This window comes from Aethalodelphis obliquidens, unplaced genomic scaffold, assembly GCF_003676395.1.
Source record: "Aethalodelphis obliquidens isolate GAN/ISIS:26980383/991018 unplaced genomic scaffold, ASM367639v1 scaffold28, whole genome shotgun sequence".
Lineage (NCBI taxonomy): Eukaryota > Metazoa > Chordata > Mammalia > Artiodactyla > Delphinidae > Aethalodelphis > Aethalodelphis obliquidens.
The window spans coordinates 19,011,026-19,031,380 of NW_020837972.1; the positions used below are offsets into that span (position 1 = coordinate 19,011,026).

General features: G+C 52.5%; 1 protein-coding gene and 1 pseudogene across 4 annotated transcripts in view; both read right to left on the bottom strand.

Annotated features, from left to right (window-relative positions):
* Positions 1-9,590, bottom strand: part of SCARB1 (scavenger receptor class B member 1) — a 79,466-nt gene extending 69,876 nt beyond the window's left edge. For 2 of the 4 annotated variants that reach the window (XM_027125108.1, XM_027125105.1), the window contains exon 1: positions 9,260-9,589. In XM_027125108.1, coding sequence (XP_026980909.1) covers positions 9,260-9,385 — 126 coding nt within the window. In that variant the 5' untranslated portion in view covers positions 9,386-9,589. Of the gene's footprint in view, positions 1-9,259 lie in introns of all 4 variants that reach the window. The other 2 variants (XM_027125107.1, XM_027125106.1) reach the window with 1 other exon arrangement.
* A 6,077-nt stretch (positions 9,591-15,667) lies between these two features.
* LOC113630054 (E3 ubiquitin-protein ligase RBX1 pseudogene) lies at positions 15,668-16,021 on the bottom strand (annotated as a pseudogene).
* Between the last annotated feature and the right edge of the window lie 4,334 nt (positions 16,022-20,355).

The window sequence follows — 20,355 nt, forward strand, 5'->3', positions numbered from 1 at the left end:
AGGAAAAGAAAGGCCTGTGAGGCTGTAGCAGGGCGGAAGTGCAGGGAGTGGAGGTAAGTGGCTTACAGGCCATGGTGGGCAGACGGGTTTCAGACCCCACGCAAGAAGGTTTTCATCAGGGCTGTGAAATGATCCAATGTGCATTATTTTAAAGAGCATTCTAGCTGCGACAGGGGAAACTGACAACAGAGTGGCAAGGATAGGAGCGGACAGGCAGGAGAGGAAGCTCCTGCGGCAGGTGAGAGGGGGAAGGGCTGGATGTGGAGTGGGGGCCGCGCAGGGGAGGGGCGCGGTCCCCAGGTCCCCGCCCAGGACGACAACCTGACACTCATCGCGAACCTCCCAGTGAGACCACCCTCGTCTTCTAAACATCCGTTCAGTAACTATTTGAGAACCTACCACTATGTGCTAGGCGTCGTTCCAAGTGCTTGGGACACAGCGATGAACAAAAACTAAGGTCCCTGCCCTCGTGGGCCCGACATTCTCACAGGGAGAAACAGACAATAAGTGATAAACGGGGTGCATAGGTAAATTCCGCGGTATCTCAGCAGGTGACAGGACTACAGAAAAAAACAGCACGGTAAGGAGGGTTCAGAGCACCAGGGAATGGGAAGGGAACTTGCAATATTCAAAAAGAGAGCTCCGTGGGCAAGTGAGATCCAAACAAAGGCCTAAAGGAGGTGGGAGAGTGAATCACGCACATGTCACATCAGGGAAAGAGCTGTGGGCATGTGGGCAGAGGGAAGAACTTAGGAAGGCACATGTGCCAGTAAGTCTGAGGAAGTGCTACAAGGGCCATGTGCAAAGTCAAGGTGAGGGGAGGACGGAAAGGGGTCAGGATCGGATGGCAAAGGCCTCAAGGCACAACATAAGGGCTCACCTTGACTCGGAGGGGATGGGGCAGGTTCACGGCAGGGCTTTAAGCAGAGGAGGACGGTGCAATTTTCATAGGATTCCTTGGGCTGCTGTGCTGAAAAACCTGACCAGGGAGCACAGGTGGGCACAGGGACCCTGCAGGAATCCAGGTGAGAGCCGATGGCACCCTGGACCAGGGCAGTGGCCGTGGGTGTGGAGAGAAGTTGGATTCTGGTTCTATTTTGAAGATGGAGTCATAAAATACCCTGATGGTCCAGCGTGAGAAGTGAGAGAGAGTCAAGGCTGACCCCAAGGCTTTCGGCCCGGGGAGCTGGAGAATGGACAAGCAACGGCCTGAGATGGGAATGTGGGTTTCACGGGGAGTGATGGGAAGTCAGGCGCTGGCTAGGGTAAGCGTGAGCTGCCTTTGACCACCCAGGTTGAGATATGGAGTTGGCCACTGGATGCTTGAGGCTGGAGCTCAAGGGGAAAGGTCCGGGCCTGGGATATCAGTTTGGGAGGTGCCAGGACAGGGATGGCATTTGACACGTGAGACCGGGTGAGCGCGGCCAGGAAAGGCCTGAGCCCTGGGACGTGCCAATGGCCGGCGGTCAGGGAGATAAGGAGACACCAGCATCTGAGTCCAAGAGCGGCCCAAGAGAGCACACATTAAAGCGTCTCAAGAGTCCTTCTAGAAAAATGGTGCAGATGAGCCAGTTTGCAGGGCAGAAATAGAGACACAGAGGTAGAGCACAAACGTATGGACACCAAGGGGGGAACGTGGCAGGGGGGCTGGGGGCGGTGGTGGGATGAACTGGGAGATTGGCATTGACATGTATACACTGATATGTATAAAATGGATAACTGATAAGAACCTGCTGTATTAAAAAAAAGAGTCCTTCTAGAAGCTTCCAGAAAAGGTGGAAGGAACTTCACCCCAAATACCAGGAAGTAAGCACAGGTCAGGCCACTCCTGTTCCTTCCTCCCCCCCAGCACGAAGCAATCGGGGAACAGGAGGAAACAGTGGGGCGGAGGTGGGGGAAGGAAGCAAGACAATGAAGCCAGCTGTGCCCTGGGCCATCAGGGGCCCGGACCTCTGGGTTTGGGGAGGTTCTGAGCAAAACGATCCTGAGCTTCAAATCAGAACCACCTATAACTCAGCAGCTCCTGGGCCCTGGAAATCTCCAAAGCCAAGAGTGAACTTCTGTGTGTTGTTTTCGTTTCTCTTTGCGTTTCAGCTCTGGTGGCCACTCCCAGAGCCAGTGGAGGCCAAGGTCTCATTTGACCAAGGGGGAGGGAGACGAGGCACATGAAAGGACTTCACCTTTTGTCTTGCTTTTGTATTTCTGGCCGACTGCTACAGTTGAATTCTTTGCACCATAAATGTGTTTATGGGGACGAAGCTGCTAGATCTCTGTGGCACAGAAGGGCCAGGGGTGTGGGAGGGAGGTGGGTGCTCAGGCTGGACTCCCCATAACCGAATTCTCTAGTTCTAAGATTATGAGCCAGAAAAGTCAGCCTTGTGGCCGAAACCAGCCTTGGGGGTGGCTTATGACCCCAGGGGCCTCTCTGCTGCTGGCCAAGGGCATAGGATCACCCTTCCGGGCACCATGACCGCCGGGACCCACGGTCATTGACGGAGCAGACATGCCTGTGCCGGGGCTCCAGCGGGACCAAACTGCCCAAGGGAAGCTCTTCAACAAACAAGTCCTCGACACAGACTCACTTCTGTCCCGTTTGCTAGAAGTTGAAGCCAGAACGGGATGATTCCAGGTAGCTGAGTGTCACCAAATACTAGCTAATCACATGAGTCACGGAGCAGAGGCCCAGCCAGTACGAGTCATTCTAGGAAGGGATGGGGAACATGTCCTGAAATGGGAAGAGCCAGGCACACCGAACACAGCCCCGTGCCAGGCCTCGGGAAGGCCAGACCATGGTGGGACACATGGCCACACGTCTGTGCACACACCCCAACACACGCGGACACGTGTTAACACGTGTGTCCACATGTCCCCGTGTGTAACTGTACACTCAACAGGTGTCAACACACGTGTGAGGCCACACATAGACACATACATAACCGCACGTGTGAACGCGTGTGCCAGGCTACCACACGCGGGCACACACCATGAGTGTACATGCGTGTTCGTTCACATACACGCGTATGCCATCACAGAGACACTGTGCTCCACGCCGATACACGCTGACACGCAGCACTTGTCTGTGTGTGCGTGCTTCAGCAGGTGGCCACACGCAGGCGTGCATGGCGCATGCCAACACACGCTCCCGTGTCACCAGTCAGCGTGTACAGCCGGCACACGTGTGCACACACAGGAAGCCAGAGGAACGAATCTGTCAGCAGCAAAGAGGGGAACAAAAATAACCAACGCTCGGGGAGACTAAAAATAGCCCGTATTTTCAGCTGTGGCTCTGGAGGGATGGGACGCTCCCGGCAGGAAAGAGTAAGAAAAACACAGCCGAATCGGAGCACACCTGCGACCCCACTGCCCCCCGAGAAGGGAGCACCGCCCCACCGTCCGCGGCCACGGGTCAAGTCCGCGGCCAGATGGAGCCTGATGTGGTCAGAGGCGGTCAGCCCACGACGCCGTGACGCCCTCTGAGACGCAACCCTGGGGCTTTGTGGAGGCCCAGACGGACGGCAGGGCACAGAGCTGGCCGAGCAGACCCTGCAGGACAGGCGGGGTCACACTGAGGGTCGCTGGGACCACGGGCCAGGGAGAGGCTGCCCTCTCCAGCTTCCCTTGGCATCTGCGATTCTAGAGCTGCCCGGGCCTAGCAGACAGCCCTGGAGGGAAGACGTCAGGATGTACTCTGTACTCGCAGTTTGGGGGAGGTGATTATCAGGGGAAAGGCCTGGGAAGGACCCCGCCGCCCCACTGTCTGTGCAGGAAAAGGACAAGGAAAGGTGGACCCAAGCAGAGAACAGGGGAAGGGCCTGCCCTGCCCCCCACGTCAAGTCGAGCTGCTCAGAAATACTGCACAGAGAGTGGGGAGGACGGGGTCCACAGGTGGCAGGCTCGCTGGAATCTTGTTTCCGCCACTTCAGCTGTGTGACCTGGGGCAAGTGTCCTTCCGGCTCTGTGCTTCCATTTCCCTCAATAAGAGAGAGGCAGAGGGAGCTATTTAGATACGAAATGAAGCAACTGAGTACAGGTAAAACACGTAGGCCAGTGTCTAGTGCATAATCAGCGCCCACTGACTGTTCTCTCTCCCCAGCCCCTGCCTTTGAACTGATGGGCAAAGGAGATTCGCCAGAGGGCACGAAGCACGGGGGCAGGGCACAGTGCTCCTGAAGGCTCTCTGGGTGGCCCTCGCCAAGGGAGGAGGGGCAAAATAGAGTCGGAGGCTGGGGGCAGCGGTGGGGAGGGGCTAAGGAGACAGCCGACCTCAGAGCACACAGCGCCCGCCCATCCCACCATCCTACTGTGAACCCCAGCACTGCTCTGGTCCTGGGGACACTGCAGGGACAGCGGCAGGACAGCCCACGCCCCGGCTCAGGAGGCAGAAAGAGAATGCACAAATCAACATATAACATGAGGGGGTGACTTTTAGGGACATGAGGGGTGACCTGTACAGATATCTGGGGATGAGCCTTCCGGGCAGTAGAAAAAGCAAGCCAGAGTTTGGTGGGACCAGGCTTGCTGGGTTCGAGGACTTCAAAGAGATAAGCATGGCAGGTGAGCAAAGGAGCCAGGAGGGGGTGCAGCGACAGAGGGAAGGAGGGCCGCATGGTGGCGGGGGGACTTCAGGCCACTGAAATGACCTTGGTATTCACTCAGAGTGACACGGGAAACCTCAGTGGGTTGTGAGCAGAGGGGGCACATGATCCGGTTGTCTATGGAGACCAGAGATGAGACTATTGCAATAGTCCAAGCAGTGGATGGAGGAGGGCAGAGTGGTGGAGACGCTGAGAAGGGGTCAGTATGCAGATATGCCTTTGAAGGTAAGCCGATAAGATTTGCCGATGGACCAGATACAGGGGTATCACAGAAAGCCTGCAGTCAAGGATGACCCAAGGTTTTTGCCTCTACCCTTGGAGGGAACGAATGGAGATATCACTTATTGAGATGGGGACATGGATGGGAGAAGACTTTGGCAGCTGGAAAAATTCACGGATATAGCACCCAAGGCTGATTCCCACTAGAAAACATAAAAGACAGCAGAGGGGGACTCAGCTTCCCCCCCTACCCCCGGCCGTGGAGAAGGCCACCAGGCCCATCATTGCACATGGTGGCCCAGCAAACGAACCCATTCCCCTGTGGCCCAGCGGGGCCTTCCCTGGTGGACCAGAGACACCCAGTAACTTGGAAATACACGCCCAGGGACCTGGTCCATGCAAACACAGAGGGCCACGCATGCCAGGCTCTGTTCTAGGCTGTGGATATAAGAGCGCCCGTCCTCCTGGGGTTTGCCTCAGGATTTTTTCACACACACACACACACACACACACACCAGCAAGGTAATTTGGGCAAATTACTCTCTTAAACTTCTGTTTCCCTAACTGTGGATGATGACAGTGAGATGTGTGTCCCAGAATTCTCCCAGGACTAAACGAGATGATCAACATTTACAAAGATGCCTAGCGCACAGTCATCCTCGATTATACTCCAGAGTGCATTCGGTCTGAACGCCTCTTGTCCAGCCCCACCCATTGGGGGAAAGGAGAAGAAATGAGTCTCATTCTCCCCCAGGGCCTCTCCCAGCGACCTCTGTCTCCAGGGCCCCTCCACTGTGTGCCTCCTGCATTCTTCATCTAACTCATTTGGCCATTCTCTGGGGAAAGCTATGGATTCGTTACTAAGTTTTAACTAAACACACAATACGTGAATACATTCTCCTTATTTACAAAGAAAAAGTATGAGTCTTCCAGATAATGCATAAATATTCCCCCTGCCACACCCCCAGTCCCCTGAGAGTAACCACTTTCGTCAGTCTGGTGCACACCCTTCCACACCTTTCTCTGTGCTTTTACATGCACTGATGGAAACCCAGTGAAAAGACAGAGTATCGTTTTGTGGAGGTTTTTTGGAGTTTTTTTCGTTTTTTTTTTAACACGAGTAGCCTCAAAGCTTTTTTTCAATTAGTAATGTGTTTTTCCTACTTTTCTGTGCCCAGACGTAAATATCTAGCTCCTTCTCTCTAACTTTTACCTAGAACTCCACTGGATGAAGCACTCCTGCTTTAATTCCTATGCCCCTGTTGAAACGCAGACCAGATTTGGCGGTCAGGATTCCTCCCGAAACTGCCACGAGCTGCGTAAACCGGGTACCTCCGGAGCAGTTTCACACACAGGTCACCGCCTTTGTACTTTATCATCTTGCCAGGAAACAAACTAAATCCACCCCCTGCCTCAGAGCTGAAGACACATGCCCTGGCTCAGAGGTGAAGTAACTGGCCTGGGGCCCCCAGTCAGCAAGTGGCACAGCCAGGTCTGCAAACCCTGAGCTCTGGAAACTGACATCAGTTTCAAAACGAGCCACACCCCTACGCAACCCCACCAGTAACCCGAGAAATGTAAATCACACACATCAGATTAACCCCCCCAAAAAAATTATAATAAGAAATCGGTAATCCCAATAATGGCAGAGATGTGAGGGAGTGACTAGTTCCATACTCTGTGGATGGGACTGTAAATGCCCTCAGTCTTCAGAAGGGCCATTAGTCTGTGTCCAAATGCAAACTGGACACACCATCTGGACTAGAGGCTTCTCTTCTAGAAATGTACCCGGTGGAAATGTTCGTCCAGGTACACAGAGAAGTATGTATGAGAAAATTATCAGTCAACGGACAAACGGGTAAGTAATTAAGTGTACAGCCATTCAAAGGAATACTATGCAGCAGTGAAAAGTGTGACCGATTTAAATGTTTTGACGTGGAAAAATTCCCAAGTGATATCTGTGCATTGAAAAGCAAACTGCAGGCTATTTCGATGTAGTTTATAGTTCAATATATGTAAATATATATATATTAATGTGTCTAAATCATGCTTGTGATGTGTATCTCCATAAAAATCTAGAAAGATACTCTCGGATGACAGTGGCACTATCCCAGGAGGGGAATAAAATGGGGGGAACCTTTTTTTCCCTCCACTTGAATTTTTTTTTTTTTTTTACAAACAAGAATCCATGTATTTTATATACACGGACTTCTTTAACCCCAAAGCATAAAAAAAAAAAAAGTAGAAATCAAAGCACAAGCCCTCCCATTCAAGTTGCACATGGACACGTGCAGCCAAAGAAAACACCAGCAGGCCGTCCCTCCCTCTCCTAGCATCCCACCCACTCGGTCCCCTGAACACAGATGCCCTTCTTCCAAGGGAAGGCTCTTGGCCAGGGCTCAGCCTGAGCTGTCCAAGAAGAAACTGTCACAGGCTGGACTCGCCTCCGTGCCTTCACGCCACTCAGCCACAAACCAATCACCTTTGGGATATTCACGGAGGACGCTGGCTGGCTCTCACTCAAGTTTAAGCCCAGAAATCTTAGTTCCGGGACGACTGAGGACGGTGGCGCTTTCCTCTTTGGAAGCCCTGAGGAGGAGTGGGAAATTAGGTAGGGCGTGCGGGTGTGCATGTACACACACACACACACACACACACAGAGAGAGAGAGAGAGAGAGAGAGAGAGAGAGAGAGAGAGAGAGAGACATCCTTCATCTGATTGAGAGCCGTGAAAAGAAAACACCTGAATTATAGTCCAAGAAGGACTGGACTGACAAGATTCTGCATCAGCTATAAATCCCACTCATCCCCACACCCCCAAAGCAACAGGCTCTCTGCACGGGATCACGACGGGCTTGCCACGCTTACAGCACCCAAGTGATGGTCTCTCCAGGGCTCACACAGTACAGAAACCACAAATTTGGCGGGCGTTTACGGCCGGCTTTCACTGAGATAAAGCTCTCACAGCTACTTTGAAAAGCAAAACAGATACACCCGTTGGCCACCACGGGAGAGAAAGAAGCAGTTCTGGCCGCTCTCAGGTTTCCCCAAGAAACTTTTTCCCGCCACTTCACGGGCAAGAAAAAAAAAACACTAAGAGAAACTCGCAGCTCAATGTCACCATCGGCCAGGATCTCCTTGCAATCAGATTACAGGATTTAATGGGACAAGATTTGACAACAAAACAAAGGACACAGTGTGGCCAAGATGACTCAGACAACCGCTCACCCAGAGACCTCGAGAAAAACCAAACTTGCTCCATCTTTAAAGCCAAAACCTGGCAGCCAGGTCCACGCAGATGCAGCCTTCATTCATTCGCTCATTCATTCATCTCCCAGGCATCCTGCGCTGGGCGTGGGGCACAGACACGAAATGGGGACAAGTCCCCGTTCTCAAGAAACTCGCCTAAAGAAGCCGGTTAAGGGGAAAAGAGAAATCAACTAGCAAGTGATGACAGCCACATCTTTATGTGTCTGGCTGGATCTTGGGCCAAGGTGAGCCTCAGTCTCCCCTCCCGGCCCTGCAGGTGCTGGCCTTTCCTTCAAAGAGCTGAATGCTTTTACCTCAAGCGTGATACTCTGCAATCTCCCTGTCCTTCAGTGACTCCAGGCTCATTCAAAAATGCCGCCAGACACCCAGGGCAGAGTCTGACGGTCTGAAGGCCAGCTGACAGCCTCATTTGTCTCCCTGGTTGAAAGGGCAGTGGTGGATAAGGTTAGGATCGCAGGAAAGCTCTCAGGCTGTGGACTCCCCGAGGACCCTGCTTATGCAGCCCTGGGCTTATGCCTGCCTCTGTGTGGATCTGGGGAGAAAAGCGGCTTATCGCTGCCAATCTGCATCAGGAAGGCAGCGTCCGGGAAGGACAGAGCAGCCCATTCTGCCTCTGAGAAGGGGTTTGCATAGGGAGGCTCTGGACAGCAGAGACCGCTGTCCTGAGCACCCACCAGCCTGGGCACCCATGTGAGTCTCACGGGCACGTGCATGGAGGGTTCCTGTCCTCCTGTGCTCACAGGAAACAAGCAAAGTGCAGCCCTAGTTTTACCACACACTGTCACAGGCTGCCACAGAAGAGGCAAGAAGCATGTGAGCCCGCTCCTGGGCTCCTCCAGGCAGTACCAGAAACGTGGCCACACTCCAGGACCGCCTCGGACCCCAGACCCTTAGGGTGAGGTCAGCCTCCCAGGTGGTCTCTAATTCAGGCTTCCCCAACCCGGGCCTGCACCTCCAGCAAAAGCCCTGGATGCCCTCCTTGGCCCCCAAACTCAGCCTGCGTCCTGGGTCGGGGAGGTTCCTGGGAAGGTGGCCTGCTGCCCCTCCTCATGCCCTCTGGGCTCTCCGGTGCTCAGGGGCCCCGGCCCAGGACACCCGGCCCTCCTCGGCGCCCAGCGCCCTCCAGCCCCTGAGGGGCCCGCATGCACTGACCTCCGGCCGGGCCCCTCACCCACCTTGAGGACCTGCTGCTTGATGATCGAGGGCACCATCACGATCATGATAACGCCCAGCACGGCGCACAGCAGCCCGGCGAAGCCCAGCGCCGCGGCCACCCGGCGCGCTCTAGAGCGGCTGCCCATGTCTGCGCGCCCCGGCGCCCGCGCGGTGCTCGCGGAGCTCCGCGCCTGTGGAGGGACCGAGGCGGGGACGAACGTGACTGAAGCAGCGACTCCGCGGACGCGGGCCGCAGCGGCACGGCGGGCCCCGGACCGCAGCGCACGGAGGAGCGGCCCGGCAGGTGGCCAGCGGTTTTATGTGCCATCGCCGGGGCGGACCGCCCCCGGGACGCCCTGGGCACCAGGATCTGGGCGGGCGCCAGCATCTGGGCGGGCGCCAGAGGACGGGGGCTGAGGGGCGGGGCCTAAGCTAGCAAGGGGCGTGGCCGGGGCGGGGCGCGGAGAGATGGTCCGATTGGGGCGGGGCCACGCCCGCCGGCCCCAAGCTCTAGCTTCCGTTTCCGCGGGAGGGAGGCGCGGAGTTCTCGTGGGCTACGTGCAACGTTGCGCCTGGACCCCCTCCACCTCGTAACCTTTCTCCCCTTCCTCACTCCCAGCTGCTCCCCACTCACCCCTGTCCCTGATCCCGCCTCCCCATCTTCCTCCCCCTCCTCCTCTCTCTCCTCGTCCCCCCCCCCGCCTCTCCTTCCTCCCCCTGCCTCCCAGACCCTCCTCCTCCCCTCTTCTCCCCTCCTCCCCTCCCACTTCCTCTGTCCTGAGCGTCGTCACTGTTCGTATTTAGTACGAATTGCCCAACTCTGGCAGGGACTCCAGAGCGCCCGCCCCCAGCTCTGCGACCTCCTCTCCCCCCAGGGCGCCACACACACCTTCCCGCGTGTGCGCACACACATGCTATTGCAGCCTCTCTCTCCGTGGAACAAGCCCAGCAGACTCCCGCCTCAGGACCTTGTACCTTACGACTTGGAATTCTGTCCCCCCCAGATATCTGCCCGGCTCCTTCCTTCACGACTGCTCCGCCACCTTATCAGAAAGGCTCTTCCCTGCCACCCTGTGTGAAATAAAATAGCGGCCAGTTCTCCCCTCACCCCTCACCCTTATCACCGGGCCACCACCTGGCCTGTTCCACGTTCATATGTTCTTGCGTTCTGACCATCGCCAGGCGCTAGAATGCTCCAGGCAGACAAAGCTTGAGCGCTGCCTGGCTGGGAACGCTTGCTCCCAAGGAACATTTTAGAATGAATCGGCGAGGAGCCTTCTAGGTGGGGTCCTTGTGCTAAGTGCCTGGCCCACAGCGACTCCGTTCTACAGATAAGGAAATAGGCACAGAGGGTTAGGTCAACAAACCCAAGTCCCTGCTTTCTAACGAACAGGGAGACAGACGATTGGCAAGTGAACAAATGGACGATGGATTGCAGATAAGTGCTCCAAGAAAATGAAACCTGGGTGCGTGCTCCGCTGCAGCCCTCCACCCCACCTGGACCTCTGGATCCCTGATGTAGACCAGTCCCCTCAGTCTCTAGTGGGGGCCACGCAGGGATAGGAGGGCAGTGTCCCCATCCCCTGCGTAAGGCAGGCCAGTCCCTGAGGGCTCAGAATGAGGCCTTCTGAAACTCTTCTTCAACCCTGGAAGGAAGCAGCCTTCTCCCAGGCCCACCCTTAAGCAACACAGCCTGGCCTGAGTCAGTATTTATCAGGCACCTGCTGTGACTAGCCAGAGAGCCTTGCCTGGCATTGTGTTCCCCTTGGGAGACCCGACATTGTCCAGGGTACCGGGAGCAGGGAGCCAACCCCTGACCTAGATCAAGATGGCTGGGGCAAAGGTGGCTAGATGAGGCGGCTGTGGTGTCAGATGGGGAGAGGTTCCAAGAAGTCCATGCTGCAGGATTTCCTACCCTAGAGTCCTGGGGAAAGTGGCTTGGCCCGTTCTGTGCCTCAGTTTGTTCACCTGTCAAATGGGGATAATAAGAGCCTCTCTCCAAGGGCTATCGCAAGGATTCAATGAGTTGGGAAGATGTGCCAGTGCGTAGAATAGTGCCCCAAGGTGAGAGCACCATGAGGCTAGCTGTTCTTGTTGCTGCCCCAAGGACCTAACTGACCTGGCTTCTGCTCACCTTTCTGCCCCCATGTCCCAACCTCTGCCCCTTGTTCTCTCTACCCCAGGCTTCTGGGCCTTCTTTCTGTTCCTTAAACAGCCCCAGCTTTTTCCAGCCTCAGGGTCTTTGCACTTGCTGTTCCTTCTGCCTAGAATACACTTGCCCACACCTGATGCCTTCTCCTCCTGCAGGTCTCACTTCAAAGCCTGCTCCTTAGAGAGGCCTTCCCTGTGTAATCTGTCCAAAATGAAAGTCCCAACCCACCAGTCACTCTCTATCAGATCACCCCGTTTTATCTAAAATTGTCTTATTCGTTTATCTGTTTACTTCTTTCTCTCCCCAGCTCCCAAGAGACAGAAGCTGGTCTGTGTTTGCGAATGGATGTAACCCCAGCACCTGGAACAATGCCTGGCACCTAGTACATACTCAATAAAGGCTTGACATAATTAACCTTTAATTAATCAACCAACTCATTCATTAATTAATATAATTTCATTGAATTCCTTAAGGCCTTCAGCGGCTATCAGCTGTGGGGATTGTTTTATGTTTGCTGACTTTTGCAGTTCTTGGGAATTAACTAATTAACTAAAATCTGGGGTCTGTGCTCGCCCTGACGCCACCCCCTTCTTTGATACCCAGCTTCCCTCGGCAAGGACTGGCTCGCCTTGACCATCTCACCCAATCTAACTTTCAAGTCTTCAAGGTCCAAATGTACGTGATGCTTACCCAAGAGAGCCCCCAAGGCCACGGCAAGAGTGTTCTCATGTCACGCCACACTGTCACTTGACAAGAGAGAAAGCAGAGATGAAAGGATGTCTGAGACACATGACCAGCCGTGACCTCGCTGTGGGGAGTCACATCCACTGGGGGAGTAGGGGGCGGTGACCTAAGAAGCCAGAGAAAAGACTTCATCATGTTTCAGAGAGAGGCTTTGCCAGGATGAGGCAAGACAATGATGCAGAAGGAAAAGAAAGATTAATGATAGTAAAATATTATCAACGTGCATGTCAGAGACGTTCAGATGACGTCTGATGACGTTCCTCCTCAGCTCAAAACCCTCCCACGATCGAAAGACAGTTAGTAGGAGTGTTGGCAAAGAGGTGGAGAAATCGGGACCCTCATACACTGCTGGTGGGATTGTAAAATGGCACGGCCACTGTGGAGAACAGTCTGGAAACAGCTCCTCGAAAGACTAAACACAGAGTTGCCATAAGTCCCCTCAGTTCCCCTCCCGGGTACACATGAGAGAAATGAAAACTGTGTCCGCACAAAAATGTGTACATGACAGCACTCTTCACGGTAGCCAAAAGGTGGAAGCAACCCAAATACCCCCCACTGACACATGGATAAATAAAACGTGAAATATCCCACAATGGAATATTATTTAATATTTAAAAATGAAGTACTGATCCATGCTGCAACACGGATGACTTTGAAAACATTACCCTAAGTGAAAGAGGCAGTTACAAAAGACCACATACAGGGCTTCCCTGGTGGCGCAGTGGTTGAGAGTCCGCCTGCCGATGCAGGGGACACGGGTTCGTGCCCTGGTCCGGGAAGATCCCACGTGCCACAGAGCGGCTGAGCCCGTGAGCCATGGCCGCTGAGCCTGTGCGTCCGGAGCCTGTGCTCCGCAATGGGAGAGGCCACAGCAGTGTGAGGCCCGCGTACCGAAAAAAAAAAAAAAAAAAAGACCGCATACAGTATGATTCCATTTCCATGAAATGTCCAGAACAGGCAAATCCATAGAGACAGAAAACAGGTTAGTGTTTGCCTAGGCTGGGGGCAGAGAGAATCGGGAGTGACTGTTAAGGGTTCTTTTTGGGGTGACGGAACGTTCTAAGATTGATTGTGGGGATGGTTGTACAGCTCTGTGAATAGACTAAAACCCATTGAATTGTACATTTTACACGAGTGGGTTGTGTGCTATATGAAGTATAGCATATTTCCTGTGGTTCCCACCTCACTCAGAGTAAAAGGCCAAGTCCTCACCACAGCCCCCTCTGTGAGCTCTGTGGGTCACCCTCATCTCCCTGACCTCGCGTCCTCCGCTCCCCCAGCCCACTCTGCTCCACCTCCTAGGTGTTCCTCAAACCTGCTGCCTTGCCCCTGCCTCAGGGCCTTTGCACTTACTGGTCCCTCTGCTAAACCACTCTTCTCCAAACCTCCATGTGGTCACCTTCCCTTCCTTCAAGTCCTTCTTTATATGTCATCTTCAAAGCAAAGACTTCCTTCCTATCAACCTTCTCAAATTACAACCACACCCACAATCCCCCCATCTCCCTGCCCTGTTTTATTTTTCTCTATTATGCTTACCACCATCCAACACTACATTATTCCTGTATTTGCTTGTTTTATTTCGTTCTCTTCCTCCTCTGGAATGAAAAAGTCTCCACGAGGGCAGGAATCTGTCTATTTTGTTCATTGCTGTATCCCCAACTCCTAGAACAGTGCCTGGAACACGGTAGGTCCTTAATCAGTAGGCGTTGATAAACAACAGCTATAAGAGCCCAGTGGTTAAGAACGTGCAGCCAGGTTACATAGCTGTGTGGCCTTGGGCAAGTTGCTTAACCTCTCTGTGCCCTGGCTTCTTCCTTACCTATGCAGTAGAGATCATCTCAACAGCGCCCACCTCCTGGCGTAGTCATGGGATTAAATGAGCTAATCCTGGTTACACACTTATCGAGGTGCCACCCTTACATGGGATCATCACTGCCTGCAGGCTGCCACACCTGGTCCACCCCACCTCAGCGCAGGGAGAATTATTATTACCACCTGGGGCAATGCATGAGCGGTATTGCATGGAAGCTGAATGGCTTGATTCAGAAGAGTCATAGCTGGTTAGTGGCAGGGCAGGGATGGAAGCAAGTCGCTTGTCTCCAGAGCCCAGACATGAATCATTACTCTTTGCTGAAGAAAAAGTGGAGAGAGGGGAAAGAGGAAGTAGTTGGGGAGAGTGAGAGAAAGCACAGGAAAAAAAGAAAAAGCCAGCGAGGAAGAGGAAACAATCACGTTTGGCCACGTCTGCCACCTAGGTCGCCACCGGGTGAAGACAGACCCAGAGTTCACATTCGCTGCTCTTATTCATTCAGCCGATATCGACCTACTATGCGCCAGGCACTCTGCTAGGTGCTGGGGACCCAGCAGCGAACATACAAAGCCTTGCTGATCTTCTATTCCAGCAGACAAGCAAGATCAATAAATGGTGAACATAATCATGGGTAAATTTTATAACATGCCAGGGCTGCGCTGCCCTATATGGTAACCACTGACCACGCGCGGCGACAAGACACTCGAAATGATGTTCACGTGAGAGCTGCTGTGTCCTACACACGTCAGGTTTCAAGGACTTACTGTGAAATAAAGATCATAAAATATCTCAACATTTTGATGTTGATTACACGTTGAAATGACAACATTGGGATATGTTGGGCTAATTAAAAATATACTACTGAGATTAATTTCTCCTGTTTCTTTTTACTTTTTAAAATGCAGCTACTGGAATTCCCTGGTGGTCCAGTGGTTAGGACTCCACACTTTCACTACTGAGGGTGCGAGTTCGATCTCTGGTTGGGGAACTGAGATACCACAAGCCAAAAAAAAAATAAAATGCTGCCGCTAAAATTTTTTTTTTAATTGCACATTTCTGTTGGACTGCACTGTGTTAGAGGATGATACATGATTTAGCAGGAAAAATAAGAGAACAGGGTAAGTGCCCCCAGTGGGCAGGGTTGCAATTTAAATGGGGTGGTTGGGGGAGGGCCTCCGTGAGAGGATGCCATTTGAGCAAAGACTTAAGGTAAGTGCAGGAACGAGCCACGTAGATATCTGGGGAAGGTCTTTCCAGGCCCAGGCAACAAGTCAGTGCAAAGGTCCTGAGGCAGGAGTGTGCCTGGATAGATGCTCTTTAAGATGCTGTAATATCCCATTGATGCAAATGACTTCTTAGGAGCTGTTTTTCTTCAGTAGGTGAAAATGACTCCTGCAGTTTTTTTTTACAATCCTTTTCTTTTGGCCATGCCAGGCGGCTTGCTTGCAGGATCCTAATTCCCCAACCAAGAATTGAACCCATGCCCCCTGCAGTGGAAGCACAGAGTCCTAACCACTGGACTGCCAGGGAATTCCCAGAACACTTTTTTTAGAATTTAGGAAAGTAGATTTTATTTGACACAGAGTACAGTAGGGCTGCAGGAAGAGCAAACTGAAAAGACAAAGCAGGAGAGACACAGTTCTATTGAACAATTAAGTAACAGGGGGCAGGTCATTAAATGAAGAGCAAAACAGTTGAGCTTGATCAAAGAATGCTCTTTTTCTAATGCCCATACTTTTGGAATTCCCGCTCTCTCTTGTCCAGCGGACACAACTACCGTGTTTTGAGGCAGCAGGAGTTGCAGGGGAAGTGCTTAAACTCCCCCATGCAACGGCGCATCTTCAGAAGTAGCAGACCCCTGGTTAGCTTGACATTCTATGCAAAGATTCATAACGTGGTTCCTGCAGGCGGCACAGTTACCAGCCACGCTACCCCAGGCTCAGAGGGCTACCACATTTCCCCCTTTTCATGTCAACGCGCTTCTTGCCGGCACTGATGCTGGTGCCACCCCAGGTATCCACATCCATCACCGCCGCCATTTTGGAAACACACAGACCCTCGCAGCTGTGCGCATGTTAATGCTAGTGGAGGTCTCCGGAGTCCCACCACCACCACCACATCCCCTAGGAGACTCAGCCAAGCCCCTACAAAACCCTGACTCCCTGCAGAATCACCCACCACCTCGGGAGTCTCCAGACGTCTTCCTTCACTAAAAGCTGCCAGTTGAACTTCACCTTTGCCCCCGCATCTCAGGACTTGAGACATGTATGTCTCTCTGGCAAGAGCTAAGTCTCCAACGCAAAACCACCTTCCATCTCAAAGGTGTAAGTGTGTGGGAGGGCTCAGCTGGCAACCAGGAGCTAACAACTCTGCTCTGTGCCTGCCGGATCACAAGAGAAAAGCCTCTGCCTGTTCCCACAGCCCAGACGGCTGGAGACGTGAGGATGGTTCCAGTCCCAGGACGCAGGAGGCTCCTCTGAGGTCACCTGGCCCCGCCGGACCTGCAGGGATGAACATCCATCCATCCATTCATGTAGCAGATATTCACCCGGTACCCACACTGTGCCAGGCCTACTGTGTGCTACGGGCAGGGGATTGAATAGTGAACAAGACAGACAGGTCCCCTCTGTCCTGGCCTCACGTTTTAGCAGGGGAGAGAGATTTTAAAACAAAACAAAACACACCTAAGCAAATAAATAAGGATTTTATATGATGCTAAAGTGCCAGTGAGAGAAACAGATGAGGTAACACCACAGAGAAATGAGGGGGTGGAGGGGTGACACCAGAAGGGTGAGACTGGGGAGGACATTCTGGCAAAATACACAGTAAGTGCAAAGGCCCTGTGGCAAGGAGATGTCCCATCTGTTCAAGGAACAGGTAAGCAGAGACGGTGCCATGAAGGGCAGGTGCCTCAGATAGCATGACCGCCCAGTTTATATCTCTTGTCCCAATATGATTATTACTAGCACCCTCCCCCTTTTACTCTCAAAGTTTGTGCAATAAATTAATTGTTAGGTTTTTCTTAGGCCATGGTAAAGAATTCCAATTTTAGCCGTGGAGATCTCATAGCAGAAGAGTAACCGAAATCAGAGTGATCTGATTTAGATTTTAAAATACCTTTCAGGGAATTCCCTGGCGGTCCAGTGGTTAGGACTCTGCACTTTCACTGCCGGGGCCCAGGTTCAATCTCTAGTCGGGGAAATAAGATCCCACAAGCTGCGCGGCACAGCCAAAAAATAAAAAAAAATATATGGGACTTCTCTGGCGGTCCAGTGGTTAAGACCCCACGCTTCCACTGCAGGGGGCGCGGGTTCGAGCCCTGGTTGGGGAACTAAGATCCCACGTGCTGCGCGGTGCGACCAAAAAAACAAAGCTTTCAATGATTGCTAATTTTGAAGGGGTGATAACTGTTACGTGAAGCATTTTCGAGGTGCGTACTGCAGGATGTAGGGGAGAAAGGCCATCGTGACTGAGAGTAGCTTCAAAATAATTCACTGAAAGAGAAAGTGAAGAGGCTGGATGAAGCAGCTGTAACAAAAAAACTTGATAGGTGTTGAATCTGAAAAATGGGTCCATGGAGGTTCATGGTACGATTTTCTCTACTTTTGTGTCTGTTCCTAGAATAGACTGAATGTTTGTACCTCCCACACACACACAACACACACACACAAAATTCGTATGTTAAATCTTAAGCCACAGCGTGATGGTATTTGGAGATGGGGGTGTCTCTGGGTGGTGATTAGGTCATGAGGTTGGAGCCATTTTGAATGAAATTCGTGCTCGTATAAAGGAAACCCCAGAGAGCTCCCTCACCACTTCAGCCACATGAGAACACAGGGAACCTATAACATCTATGAACCAGGAAGTGGGCTGTCGCCAGACACAGAATCTGCCAGCCCCTTGGTCTTGGACTTCGAGCCTCCAGAACCATGAGGAAAAAAAATATCTGTTGTTTATAAGACACCCAGTCTGCGGTATTCTGTTACAGCAGACACAGCAAACTAAGACAATTTCCCTTTTTTTTTTTAAAGAATAAAAATACTTCTCCCTGACTGCTGCTTGAGGGTCAAGAGTAAAAAGTGTGGCTCTGCTAGGATGAGAATGAGGTTGCCCTGTGCAGCCTGGGTTGTAGTGACTCGGGTTGGGGAAGCCAGGGAGACCTGGACGGATGGAAGGTGTATTTGGGGTGGATGGATCAGGGGTGAGGGGTAAAGCCAGGGAAGAAATCTGTGTCATATCAGGAAGGGCTCAGTCATTCAACAAAGATTCATTGAGCATCTACCCTGTGCCAGACACAGTGCTGCGCTGGGGGATCCAGTGGTGGGCGAAGCAGCCGTGATCCCAGCCCTCTTGGAGCTCACCGTACTGGAGGAGAGACTGACAATAGATAATCACAGAGGTCTAGAATTACAAACGAAGGAAAAGGAGAGAGTTCTCGCAGCGCTTGAGAGTGGGAGGTCCTACGCCAGGATATTGTTCTGTCCCTCAAGGACCACCTTCTGCTTCTCCATCCTGACGTCTTCCCCAAGAAGGTGACCCTCAGAAGCCAGGTCAGCAGCCTCCCTTGTCCTCTGGTTTCTAGCTGGCTCTGGCCACGGGGAGGTAGGAGATCTGAAGAAGTTGAGTGAGGGGAGATGAGACGTTCTCCAGCCTCCTCTGGTGGTATGTTCTTAGTAAAGATACCGTTCATGCTCCTTTGCTACTCCGCTTACTGAGAATCCATGTTCCTTCCCCCAGAATCTGGGCTGACACTGTGACCTCTGTCAGCCACGGGTTGACTGTGGCAGAAGTGACCCTAGGTAGCCTCCAAGAGCGGACCTTAAGCCATCAGCAGCTCTACCTTCACCTCCTAAAACACTCCTTCTTGAACTCGGCCACCATGTTGTGAGGAAGCCCAAGCAGCTGTGTGGAGAAGCCACGTGAGTGAGGACCATGCCCCCAGCCACCAGCCCAGCTGGCAGCCAGCATCTGTGGACCTGCCCGGCACCCTGGCATTCCAGAACTATTCAAGCCAGAAGGTGATAAGAAATACTAAATTTTTGTAGTTTTAAGTCACTACCTTTGGGGTGTTTTGCTTTTTTTTTTTGCAGCAACAAATAACAGAAATGCTCAGGCTGGCCACGACCCTTTCCAAGTAAGGCAGCCCCTCTCCTTCCAGGTTCCAAGGTCATTCCCTCCCCTCTAACCTTCAGCCCTAGGAGTGAGAACAGCTTCACAACTCCTTTTGTTTTCCTCACACCTTTAAAACAGTCCCTGTGTTAAAACCTCTTCAAAATCTCCCAGTTTTAATGCACTGTCCCCTTCCGGCTTGGACCCTGACAGATATGAGAACTGATTCTGTGGTGAAAAAGGAACTAATTAGAGAAGAGGAAGAGAATCCTAGAGATAGCATTCTGGGGAAAAGCCTGGAGGTAAGAAAGAATAGTCATTAAAAACAGCAAGTCTGGAGCCAGATAATCCAGGTTCAAATCTCGGCTCACGTGTGGGCATGATACTTACTTCTCTGGACTTCAATTGCCCCATCTGTAAAATGGGGCTAATAATACCTATTTCAGAGGGCTGTGCTGTGAACCAAGTGAGCTCCTATCTGTGAAGACCTTAGAACTTTAGCGTGCTTATTTAATAAAACAAACAAACTGAAAGATCTCAGGTTGGTAGAGGGGAGAGGGGAGAATATGAGATGTGAGGTCAAAAAGTAAGCAAAGGTGGGACTTCCCTGGTGGTCCAGTGGTTAAGACTCCTGGCTTCCACTGCAGGGGGCACGGGTTCAACCCCTGGTCAGGGAACTAAGATCCTACATGCTGTGCGGTGAGGCCCCCCAAAAAAAGCAGAGGTGAGGCCCTCCTTTTCCACCATATGTCAATTCAGAAAGCCTTCACTGGCTGGCCCAGATGGGGTCAGGTCCCTCAATCATTCATTCATTCATTCCACAAACCACGGCATGCATTGGGCCCTGCTGTGAAGACAGGGGTGTCTTTGCCCTTGTGGTGCTTTCATAGCAGTGGGGGGCACAGACATAAGCAATCAGGCTGGGTAAAATTAGAGTGCCGTGAAAATAAAACAAGAAGACGTCGTAAGGAGAGTTACTTGAGATGGGCCGGCCAGGGGAGGCCTCTCTGAGGAGGTGGCATCGGAGCCAGACTTTGAGGGAGAACGTGGGGACCTGTGAAAAGTGCTTAGAGCAGTGAGCATAGCACGTGCCAAGGTCCCGGGGTGAGCACAGGCTGAACACATCAGAAGATCCACAAGAGGCTAGGGAGGCTGCATCTCAGGGAGTGGCAGGGGGAGAAGTGGGGGACCTGGACCAGCGCCAGAGCTGCAGGGCCTTGTGGGCCCTGGAGAGGGGTCTGGGCTTTATACCTGGGCAACGGGAAGACAGTGCAGGATTTAAGCAGGAAGTAACTCGATCC